This window comes from Trachypithecus francoisi, unplaced genomic scaffold (assembly GCF_009764315.1).
Source record: "Trachypithecus francoisi isolate TF-2019V2 unplaced genomic scaffold, Tfra_2.0 Lachesis_group0, whole genome shotgun sequence".
NCBI classification, from domain to species: domain Eukaryota; kingdom Metazoa; phylum Chordata; class Mammalia; order Primates; family Cercopithecidae; genus Trachypithecus; species Trachypithecus francoisi.
In genome coordinates, this window is record NW_022681453.1 from 63,768,503 (window position 1) to 63,780,791 (window position 12,289).

General features: G+C 45.8%; 1 protein-coding gene across 1 annotated transcript in view; it reads left to right on the forward strand.

The window, feature by feature from the left end:
- Positions 1 to 12,289, forward strand: part of SLC12A8 (solute carrier family 12 member 8) — a 136,641-nt gene that overhangs the window by 21,583 nt on the left and 102,769 nt on the right. The window contains exons 3-4 of the mRNA XM_033210958.1: positions 3,069 to 3,260; positions 8,935 to 9,166. Of these exons, the coding sequence (XP_033066849.1) occupies positions 3,069 to 3,260; positions 8,935 to 9,166 (424 nt within the window). The remainder of the gene's footprint in view (positions 1 to 3,068; positions 3,261 to 8,934; positions 9,167 to 12,289) is intronic.

Sequence of the window (12,289 nt, forward strand, 5' to 3'; positions counted from 1 at the left end):
CGGAGTCTCGCTCTGTCGCCCGGACTGGAGTGCAGTGGCCAGATCTCAGCTCACTGCAAGCTCCGCCTCCCGGGTTCCCGCCATTCTCCTGCCTCAGCCTCCCGAGTAGCTGGGACTACAGGCGCCCGCCACCTCGCCCGGCTAGTTTTTGTATTTTTAGTAGAGACGGGGTTTCACCGTGTTAGCCAGGATGGTCTCGATCTCCTGACCTCGTGATCCGCCCGTCTCGGCCTCCCAAAGTGCTGGGATTACAGGCTTGAGCCACCGCGCCCGGCCGCATTGCTTGTTAAATGAGCATCCTGCGAACGTAGGCTTCTGAAGTTGGGGTGGAAACCTCACACTGTAGATTTGACTGTGGAATAGGAGCACCGAAGTCAGGGCTCATCATGGGCGGGACTCCAGATGGGTTGGAGAGATCATTGATGGCAATTTTGCCTCCAGCTTGTGGCCCTCTGTAGTTTTCCTGGTATTCTTCACTTCATCTTGGGCCCGCCCTCATGGTTGCCTTCCCCCACTGTACCGCAACCCTGTGGGTAAGACTGTGAAGGAGGATGCTTGGTCATAGGTGTGGGCCGCCTACCTCTAGGGATGGATCGCCTAGGACGCACTCTGCTGTGTGAGATCCTGGGGGTCAGTTCATCTCCTTCTGTAGAAGGAACAAAAGGCCTCTTCTTTAAGTCTTATGCAAAAGCATCCTAGGACCTTCCACGCAGATGTGTGCCTGGAGCAGGTGTTCTCAGTCCCACACACAGTGCCATCTCGTGCAGTGGGACTTCAGTAGACCACACAGGTGCGCAGAACAAAAGGCAAGCCAGTCACCATCTAAACATAGCTGAGCGCCTGCTGTGGGCCAAGCACTCCTTAGTGCCAATGGGATTACAAAAGACAAGACATGGCCTGGGGCCTCATCCCCTCCTCTCCTCCCCGCCCCGCCTCATAAGCTAACAACCATGATGGGTAGATATCACATTAGGAGAGTTCTCAAAACAACATTAAGTCCCTTGGGGTGGAACAGGCTATGAATGCTGCAGTCACTGAGGTGTCCAGGAAGGCTTCCTGGAGGAGATGTGGTTGAGCCAGGCTTTGAAGGGTGAGCTGGACTAGATGGGTGAAAGAGAGGAGGCCATTCAAGGTGTAGAATCTACTAGTCAGGATTCTCCAGAGAAATAGGCCAGTGCCAACAGGAGATGTAAGTATATCAGGTATATATTAGCAGGTAAGGATTGATGCTGCAGTCTTGAGTCTGAAGGCTGGAAATGCAGGAAGAATTTCTGTGTTGCAGCCTGGAGGCAGAATTCATTCTTCTTTAGGAAACCAGTCTTCGCTTGTAAGGCCTTCAACTGATTAGATGAGGCCCACCCATAATATGGAGGGTAATCTCCTTTACTTAATTAAGGTCAACTGATAGTAAATATTAATCACATCTGAAAATCACCTTTACAGCAACATTTAGACTAGTGTTTGACTAAACAGCTAGTTGCCATAGTCTAGCCAAGTTGACATATAAAATTAACCATTACATGGGCAAATTTTGGGAGATTTAAACTCCTTTATAGTGGGATGTACAGGATTCTTAGCCCCCATAAGAAGTCTGGGCAAGGTCGGATCTTCCTAAGCTCTCATTCTGTGCCACACTCAGATCCTCAGCTCAGGGTTCAGCCTTAACCACAGCCAGGGTGGATCTCAGACCAGCAGTGGAGCCCCTGAGCATTATATTATGAACACTGGAACAGAGTACAACTGACTTCCAGGGCAATTTTCCAGCTCATGTTAGGACACTCAGCTCTTGAACTGGCTCTGCCCACTCCTATTTCTCTCTCCAGCACCTGCAACACGTGGAGTCTTGACTATCAGGAGTCTTCCTTGCTTTCTATTGCAAAACATGTGACGTTGCAGCTCCTTCTTAGATGTGCTGTGTCCATTTCCTCTCGGGAACTCCTGCTTTTCACACTGAAATGTGTCTATCTGCATGTGTTCATCTCCAGGTGTGCATGTGTTTGTTTATTCGCTCAACAAGCATTTAATGAACACCTATTTTGTGGAGGTTATGCTAAGCACTGAGGATATGAAGGGGAAGAAAACATGATCCTGCTCCGTATTAGTCCATGTTGCATTGCTATAAAGGAATACCTGAGGCTAATTTATAAAGAAAAGAGGTTTATTTAGCTCACAGTTCTGCACACTGTACAAGAAGCATGGTACCAGCATCTGCATCTGGTGAGGCCTCAGAAAGCTTTCACTCATGGGGGAAGGTGATGAGGGAGCAGGTGTGCCACATAGCCGGACAGAAGGCAAGAGAGGTGCCAGCCTCTTTTAAACAACCAGCTCTCCTGCGAACGAACAGAGTGAGAACTCCCCCATTACCGTGGGAGGACAGCAATCCATTCACAAGGGGTCCACCCCCATGACCCAGACACATCCCACCAGGCCCCACCTCCAACAATGGGGATCACATTTCGACATGAGATTTGGAGGGGATCCAAATCCAGACATCTAAACCATGCCATCCTCGCCTGGAGCTCACAGCCTAGACGTCAAAACCAGCTTGGAAACAGACTCAGTTTGGCAAGTCCTGTGAAAAGCACTAAGCCCCGGCACTGTAGGAGGAGCCCAGAGAAAGGGTTACAGGGCCAGCTTCCTGGTGAGAAATCCTAAACACAGGCCTAAAGGATATGCTGCAGTTAACCTGACAAAGACAGAGAATGAGCAGGAGAGGCCTTCCAAGCAGAGAATCAGCATAGTGGGGAGAGAACTTGCTGCTGCATGTTAGGCCCAAAGTGAGATTAGGAGGCACCTCGTGAGGGCATCGGCAGCTCTGACTGTACCCTACAAGTGCGAGAGTCCCTGAAGAATTTGCAGCCAGGACGCTTCCCTTCAGTTAGAACTGCTTCCTGGCCTTGGCTCTTGTGGTGCTTGCTTTGTCCTTTTTAGTCGTCCTGACTCTGTGCCCCCACCCCCGGCCCCCATTCCAATGCTGTGGGAGGAGGGGAGGTGGTCAGTGCTCCCAGCAGGGAGCTGGCAGGGCCTCCTCGCCTAACCCAGTCTCACTCCTTGCTATTCTGCTGCAGGGAAACACGGGAGTGCTCCTGGGCATGTTCCTGGTGTCCTTCGTTGTCCTGGTGGCCCTTGTCACGGTGCTGTCTGGCATTGGTGTCGGGGAGCGCAGCAGCATCAGCAGCGGTGGCGTCTACTCCATGATCTCCTCGGTCCTGGGTGGGCAGACGGGAGGCACCATCGGGCTGCTCTATGTGTTTGGCCAGGTGAGACCTGCACCCGGGACGCTCCCCCTGCCTGGCCCTCTGCCACTTTCTTGTCCATTTCCTCACTTGACCTGGGGAGAGGCGAGGGTGGGGACAATTGCCCCATGTGACAGACAAGCAGGCTGGGGCTCTGAGGGGAACTCAGCAGAGAGCCAAGTCACCATCCGGGGCCTGACCCCTTCGCCCAGCACTCCTTTCTCTCTGCCACTGCCGCCTCTTGGATGCCTGATGTGACCAGCAGGGCAGGGCCTGGCCAGCACATTCTTGCTGTTCAATCTGGGGACCAGCATGCATGACAGCAGCTGAAGCCCGGGGGGCAGCCAGGTGGCCTGGGCCCTGGGGTGCTTTTTTACTGAAAGCAGGTATTTTGCCTGTGCCAAAGGGCTTTCCTAGAAGCAGGCTTTTCTCAAATGAGCTGGAGCTCCCCGACAGCATTTGATAGCTTGGGTGGCCTTCCCAGGGAGGCCGGCAGCCCCTTGTGTGGACGCCCGGTCTGAGAGGGAGAATGTTAATGAGGAGCCTGCTTCATCAGAATGGACGAAGGCACTCCGAAAACAAGCGAGTAGGGGGAAATCCTAAGGCTTTTTTAGCTAAAACACAGGCATGGTAACTTAATGCTGAGGGAACAAAGTACAGACATTAAGAAGCAGTTCTTTGTCAGCATTTCTTGGATTGAAAAAGGCTTTTATGAGAGTGCAAATGGTGGTGGGTGGTTGAAAAAACAGTTTAAAGAGAAGAATTTGTCTAAGTAAGAGTGTGCAAGAATCTCCCCAGAGAAAGCATTGGTTTTGTTTCTTTTATTTTTAGGCAGCAGGAGCAGGGTGCTTCAAGCATAAATATATCTGATTCTCGAACAGCACAGAGCCACGTGTGTGCATGTGTGGGTGGTGGGGGTGCGTGTGTGTCTAGGACAGTGCAGGGAAGGCAAATGGATGGCCTCTGCACTCTTAAAAAGCACTTGCCTTGACTGCACAAAGGTCTTTAAGTATAGTAGTTGGAGAGGGGAGTAATAAATGGTCAGTTTACTTTATTACCCTGGGGATTTGGGGTGTGTGTGTGTGTGGTGTGTGTGTGTGTGTATATATATATTATATATATATTTTTTTACTTCTCTGCTATTTTATAGCCAACCAGGCTGCAAGGTAGGCAAAGTCCTGCTTTCCCCCTCGGTGCAGACACCAAGTGAGCCTCTAGAAGCAGATGCCATGGGTGGGTACCGGCATGAACACCCCTGGACAAAGAGAGGGAGCTGGGCTCCTAAGAGTCCTCCTTATGTGGGCTGATTTGGAAAAAAGATGTTCACAAATAAGATGTTTTCTAAGCACTGGCAGCCACTTGGGCCTTGGTCCCAAACATTAGAGTCCCCCTGGACACTGTCTCTGGAGTGCCTGTGCTTTTAGCTGACGCAGGCCGGGAGTCCCTGATCAGGGTGTGGTTACTGTGTAATCCTTTTTATAAATTGCCGAATTTGGTTTGTTAACATTTTGTGGAGGATTTTTGTGTATATATTCGTGAGGGATACTGGTCTGTAGTTTCCTTGTGATTCTTTGTCTGGTTTTGGTGTCAGGCTAATTCTGGCCTCATAGAGTGAGTTGGAAGGTGTTGCCTCCTTCTCTATTTTTTGGAGGAGTTTGTGAAGGGTTGGTGTTAATTCTTTAAACATATGGTAGAATTTTGCCATGAAGCCATCTGGTCTAGGTTTTTTTTGGATAGAAAGTTTTTTGGTTACTAATGGAATCTCTTTACTTATATAGGCATATTCTGGTTTTCTACTTCTTCTTGATTCAGTTTTGATAGTTTGTATCTTTCTAGAATTTTGTCTATTTCTTTTCTTTCTTTCTTTTTTTTTTAATCTGGGAGTTTTTTTGTTTTGTTTTTTTGAGACAAAGTTTTGCTCTTGCCTCCTGGGCTGGAGTGCAATGGTGTGATCTCAGCTTACCACAATCTCTGCCTCCCGGGTTCAAGCAATTATCCTGCCTCAGCCTCCCGAGTAGCTGGGATTACAGGCATGTGCCACCATGCCCGGCTAATTTTGTATTTTCAGTAGAGACGGGGTTTCTCCATGTTGGTCAGGCTGGTCTCGAACTCCCAATCTGAGGTAATCCGCCCGCCTCAACCTCCCAAAGTGCTGGGATTACAGGCGTAAGCCACCACACCTGGCCACGAATTTGTTCACTTCATGTAGGTTATCTAATGCGTTGGCATATTAATTGTCTATGGATTTTCTTATCCTTTTTATTTTTGTAAGGTTGGTGGTAATGTCTCCCCTTTCATTCCTAATTTAAATAATCATCTCCTTCTTTTTTCTTGATCAGTCTAGATAAAGGTGTGTCTACAAAGAACTAATTATTGGTTTGCTGATTTTCTCTATTGTTTTTCTGGTCCCTCATTCATTTCTACCCCCAGACTCATTTTGAGAAGATGGTTTAATTTTGGGCTGTTACTGCTTTCCTTAAAGTAAGTCTCTTTGGTTTCAAGCATCCTTATTTACAACTTATATTGCAAATTTCCAGTGATGGTACCATCATCTATTTAGCACCAACAAAGTATCTTATGATATTCACAGCTAGCTACTGTTTCCTCTTCTTCAGCAGTGATTAATAACAGTCATAATGATAATGACAGTAGCTATTATTATTATTATTACTATTATTATTATTTTCTGCCCAGGCTGGAGTGCAGTGGCGTGATCTCGGCTTTCTGCAACCTCTGTCCCCTGGGTTCAAGCGATTTTCCTGCCTCAGCCTCCCAAGTAGCTGGGACTACAGGTGCGCACCGCTGCGCCCGGCTTATTTTTAGTTTTAGTAGAGATGGAGTTTCACCACGTTGCCCTGGCTAGTCTCAAACTTCTGGCCTTAGGTGATCTGCTCACCTTGGTCTCCCAAAGTGCTGGGATTACAGGTGGTAGCTATTGTTTCTACAACTCTATCAGTCAGATATTGTTCTAGGACTTTACATAAATCATCTCATTTAGTTCTCACAGTAACCTTCTGAAGGTTACTATCATTATCTGTGTTTCACGGAGAGGTTAAAACACTTTCCCAAGTCAGCTAGGATTTGGCCTTAGATATTTTGGCTTCGCAGTTCATGCTCCTAACCACCATGCCCTTACAAGCCTCCTGAGGAGCTTCCCCTGCCCCCTACCCTGCCCCCTCCCCTGTTGCTGGCATCTTTGGGCTAAAAAGCAATTTTAGATACAAACCAGAAAGATGAGATCCACTGGAGTTACTGGGAACAAAAGGCAGCATTTACAGCTTGGCTCACTTTGCATGAGCAAATTGTTCTACTGCTAGGAAAAAAAAAAAATCAGTTTGGAAGCTTCAGATGCAAATGGTCCCATGGCATCATCCTCTGCATGTCAGAGACATCAGGTACCGGGAAAATGGTGCCCATATAAATGGTCTTCATTGCTACATTTTTGTCCATTTCTTTTCTTTTCTTTTCTTTCTTTTGCTCAGATAATTTTGACCATGAAGAGTCCTGTGGACCTGGCCAAATACTGATGAAATAACCTCACTATCACACATCACACTCTTGGTGTTTAGTAATGAGGAAGTCTGAGTTCTGAGATGAATGCAGGAAAACATTAGTCTCTCTCTCTCTCTCTCTCTCTCTTTCTCTCTCTCTCTCAGAAATGATTGTATTTCCTTCACATTTCTTGGAATTTCCACCTCACCCTAATATGGACAGAAATGTTTGTCATTATGGGATGCTGGAATAACTGTTAAGCGAAGTGTGTAAATTTGGGGGATGCTGACAAACATGACATGTGCCTAGTTGCAAAGTAAGCTGATCTCACTGAAGAATGGGGCCTTGTTCACAAGCTCCTCTCAAATCCAGAAGTTGTATTACTCTCTTGCCTTTACATGAAAGTGCTGGAACTCTTGGAGCCTGCTTCCCAGAGCACCTTTTATATGATCAGCATATCACAAAATATTTATTGAATGCTTGCAACATACTTAGCAAATGCAAGTACTTGAAGAGGTACAGTCAGCACAAACAATTTTTTAAGATATTTGCATTCTTGGTGGTAGGGTGGGCAGACAAACTTATGTGCATGACATGATAATAGAATATGGAACCAGATAATTAATTGTATGGCCCTAGCAGTTAGCTTACTATTTATTCAGAAAAGGAGGTTGAGGAATTCATGGAAAAGGAGGGACTTGAATGAATGAGGCCCTAATAGAATGTGTTCCCAGAGAATGGCAAGGCAGGGCTACAGTGATAAGAGTGGCCAGCTGGCCCTGGGGGCAGTGGAGGACAAAACTGAGGAGAGAAGGAGGCTGAGGCTGAGGAATTAGGAAAAGTGAGGCTGATGTTATTTTCAACAATTTAATTTGAAATGATCTTTGAAATATTTCCCAAAAGATAAACTCATGACACTCAGGCAAATATAAGAAAAACATGTGCCAAGGATTTCATTTCATTTTTGTTTTTTTAAAAAGATTATATAAGGCAAAGATTTATACGATCTGAAGAGAAAAGTGCTGGGATTACAGGCCCAGCACTTTGGAGGCCGAGACGGGCGGATCACGAGGTCAGGAGATCGAGACCATCCTGGCTAACACGGTGAAACCCGTCTCTACTAAAAATACAAAAACTAGCCGGGCGAGGTGGCGGGCGCCTGTAGTCCCAGCTACTCGGGAGGCTGAGGCAGGAGAATGGCGTAAACCCGGGAGGCGGAGCTTGCAGTGAGCTGAAATCTGGCCACTGCACTCCAGCCTGGGCGACAGAGCTAGACTCCGTCTCAAAAAAAAAAAAAAAAAAAAAAAAGATTATATAACAAATATTCATAGGAGCCTCACCTGGACCAGGGATTTTATTTAATTTATGAATTAATAGAGGAGCCAGTAAGATGTTACAGAGCAGTTGCGAAGGATGCTGGTGGATAGAGGTCAAATTTGTAAATTTATAGTTAAGCAGTTGAATAAATAAATGTTAGGATAAGATTGATGGGTTAGATAGAAAACCAGCTAATGTCTTACAGGACAACAAATCCTAATCTTTTGGGTTATATGTTCCATTGGACAGAAGTTATTTGCATCTGTACTGGAAAAAAAATCCATAAGGTAACATGTAACTTTATTAAATCTGGGGCATATTTAATCAACAGCAAATAGTGAGTGCAGTGAAGTACATTCACCTAGATAGTCCTTGGGTAGCCTTTGTCACATGACATTGAAAAAGATGTGCCACTCCCTTTTTTTTTCTATTGCTAAGTTTTAGATAATTTTAAAAATAATACTGACCTACAGAGAAATGAAGAAAAATCTGGTTTACTGCAGTGCCCTTTTAAGGCTCTGTAGATGGGACCTCCTGTGTGTTCTTGTTCTATCTTTAGTACTTGAATAACTCGGACCGAGAAATCTGGAGGCCTCTTTGGCCCAGTGTCCCATCTTCTTCCTCCCATAGTCTTTTCATCTTTGTTACCACTGACAGCTGGCTCTCAGCTTGGGTTCCTCCTTCATTCTTTAGTTGAGATGTAGACAAGCAGAAATGGGGCCTGAGGCAAGTTCACAGGCTGCTTTAACCCTGTGCTGGTCCCAGGCGCTGAGCCTCGGTGCCAGTGAGTACGTCCGATGGGGGTGCAGGGATCTCAGCGCCGGGCGGTTCTGCCTGTGGCCCCTGCCTTTCTGTCCTGCTGACTCTTCTACCTGGAATCGCGTGTCAGTGTGTTGCAGGTGCCATGTACATCACCGGCTTTGCTGAATCCATCTCAGATTTGCTGGGCCTCAGGAATATCTGGGCTGTGCGAGGAATTTCAGTTGCAGTGCTTCTGGCCTTGCTGGGCATTAACCTCGCAGGTGTCAAATGGATAATCCGCCTCCAGCTGCTGTTGCTGTTCCTGCTGGCCGTGTCCACATTGGACTTTGTGGTGGGTTCTTTCACCCACCTGGACCCAGGTAAGCCTTTCGGAGTCCAGTATGTGGCCTTATAGATCTTCACTGCTTTATAGATGTTTGTAGGGTGAGTTTGCCAACCCCACCTCCCCCTAACCCCCATAGGCTTTACCTACAATTGGTGTGGGCTGTTCCTGGATCAGGTGAGTAGGTGTGTCTTAGAGCAGCCTCACGAGGTTGGAAGCTCCTCTTCACACAGACATCGCCTAGCACATTTTCTATGTGTCCTTTTATTTTCTTGCTATTAAAAAAACCCGGCCAGGCACGGTGGCTCATGCCTGTAATCCCAGCACTTTGGGAGGCCGAGGCAGGTGGATCACCTGAAGTCAGGAGTTTGAGACCAGCCTGACCAACATGGTGAAACCCTGTCTCTACTAAATACAAAAAAAAATATTATTTAGCGAGATCTGTTTGATGCTAAAGCTGTTCCCTGAGGTGAGAAGAGGGGCCTGTTTTTGCACGATGACACAGTGTCTTTCTGTAACAGCAACTCTGCTTTTCCCTTTGGAGGCCACCCCGATGTGCGTCTACACAGTCCTGTCTACACAGTCCTGTGTTTTAGAAAAATGTTGGTTGTGGGAGGGTCAGCATTTGGTTGGCATCCACTCCTCTGGCCTTATTACTTCTGAGCATGTTAAAATCTTCTGTTGGAAAATTGTCACTCCCCCCTACCCTCTGGCATCCTAGTCCCTCCCCAGGAACCTTCAGACAGCCCAATGATCCGGCACCTAAAGGGTTAACCCTGGGGCCCACTCTTTGCTCAGGGGCAATGTGATGTTCATACTGATCACCTGGAGCCCAGGCCTTGCAGCTTGCTAAATATTTGACGCATCTCCAGGAAGGAAACGGTGATTTTTTTTTTTTTTCCTGGCCATGTACCACCCTGCAGAGATGGCCCACATATGGAGGGAGATTGCTGGCCTTTGGCCCATCAAACTGTCAGTGAAGGAAAGACAGAGTCCACTCAGGGTCCCTGATTCCTGGTACTTCCCCCTCCAGCGACACAGTTGCTGGAAGAGCTTAATTAGTTAAATTGCAAGGCGATACTACTGGCTTCTTTGAAACTTCACACTAGCCTGATGTATTTTCCTTCTTCTTGATTAGAAGTTTTCTTGGCTGCTCTTCTAAGTTACTCCAAATATTTTTCCTTCCTTCTGGTCAATACATTAGTAGAGTGTAGTGTGAAATGAAATTTATTTTCAGTCATTCCCATAGCAACTGGCCCCTCAAGAATCTGTTTTTGGTATCACTGATGTTTCATATGGGATATTTTCTTTGTGGTTAAAAATCCAAACTGAAACCAAACTATAAACCTTCAGAATGAATTTAACAGAGTGATTTCAACTCTTAAAAATGAGGACATATACGTAGATATTTGAAAAAAAGACTGGAAGGAACTATGCCTAATAGTGACTATCTTTCTGTTGAGATTCTATGTGGCTAAATTATTTTATTTCTACTTTTCCTTCCATTGACCAGCGTTACTATTTTTTTTTTAATTAATAGATTTACTTTTAGAGCAGTTTTAGGTTTATGGAAAATTAAGCAAATAGTACAAAAGTTCCCACATACCCCTTTTCTCCCTCCCCCACCACAGTTTCCCCTATTACTAATATCTTGTATTAATGTGGTACATTTACGGGAAGTGATGAACCAATATTGATACGTTATTGCTAATAGTTTAGGGTTCATTCATCGTTACACAGTCTATGGATTTTGACAATGTACAATGTTATGTATGCAACATTACAGCATCATACAGATGAGTTTCACTGCCTTAAAAATTCCCTGTGCCTTGCCTCTTAATGCTTCCCAACTTCTGGCAACCACTGATCTTTTTACTGTTTCCATAGTTTTGCCTTTTCCAGAATGTTGTATAGTTGGAACCATACAGTATGTAGCATTTTCAGTTTGGCTTCTTTCACTAGTAATATGCACTTAAGATTCCTCCATGTCTTTTTCTGGCTTGATAACTCATTTCCTTTTATTGCTGAATAAAAAGAAACTGGATGTAGCACAGTTTATCCATTCACCCACTGAAGGACATCTTGGTTACCTCCAGTTTTTGGCAATTATGAATAAAACTGATATAAACATCCATGTTCAGGTTTTTGTGAGGATACATTTTTAATTCATTTGGATAAATACCTAGATGCATCATTGTTGGAGCATATGGTAAGACTATGTTTGTAAGAAACTGCCAAACTGTCTTCTAAAGTGGCTGTACCATTTTGCATTCCCACTAACAATGAATGAGAGTTCCTGTTGCTCCACATCCTCTTCAGCATTTGGTATTGTCAGTTTTTTTTTGTTTGTTTTTTTTTTCAGTAATTCTAGTAGATGCCCAGTAATATCGCATCATTGTTTTAATTTGCAATTCCCTAATGACATATGATATTGAGCATGTTTTTTATGCTTGTTTGCCATCTGTATATCACCTTTGGTGAAGTGTTTGTCAAGATCTTTTGCCCTTTTTAAAAACTGTTGTTTTTTTTTCCTATCATTGAGTTGTTTTGTTTTGTTTTGAGACAGGGTCTTGCTCTGTCGCCCAGGCTGGAGTGCAGTGGTAAGATCTTGGCTCACTGCAACCTCTGCCTCCTGGGTTTAAGAAATTCTTGTGCCTCAGCCTCCCAAGTTGCTGGGATTACAGGTGCACATCATCACACCCAACTAATTTTTTGTATTTTTCTTTCTTTTTTTTTTTTTTGAGACGGAGTCTTGCTCTGTCGCCCGGGCTGGAGTGCAGTGGCCGGATCTCAGCTCACTGCAAGCTCCGCCTCCCGGGTTTACGCCATTCTCCTGCCTCAGCCTCCCGAGTAGCTGGGACTACAGGCGCCCGCCACCTCGCCCGGCTAGTTTTTTGTATTTTTTAGTAGAGACGGGGTTTCACCATGTTAGCCAGGATGGTCTTAAACTCCTGACCTCATGATCCGCCCGTCTCGGCCTCCCAAAGTGCTGGGATTACAGGCTTGAGCCACCGTGCCCGGCCAATTTTTTGCATTTTTATCAGAGATGGGGTTTCACCATGTTGGCCAGGCTGGTCTTGAACTCCTGGCCTCAAGAGATCCACCTGCTTCGGCCTCCCAAAGTGCTGGGATTACAGGCATGAGCCACCATGCCCAGCCA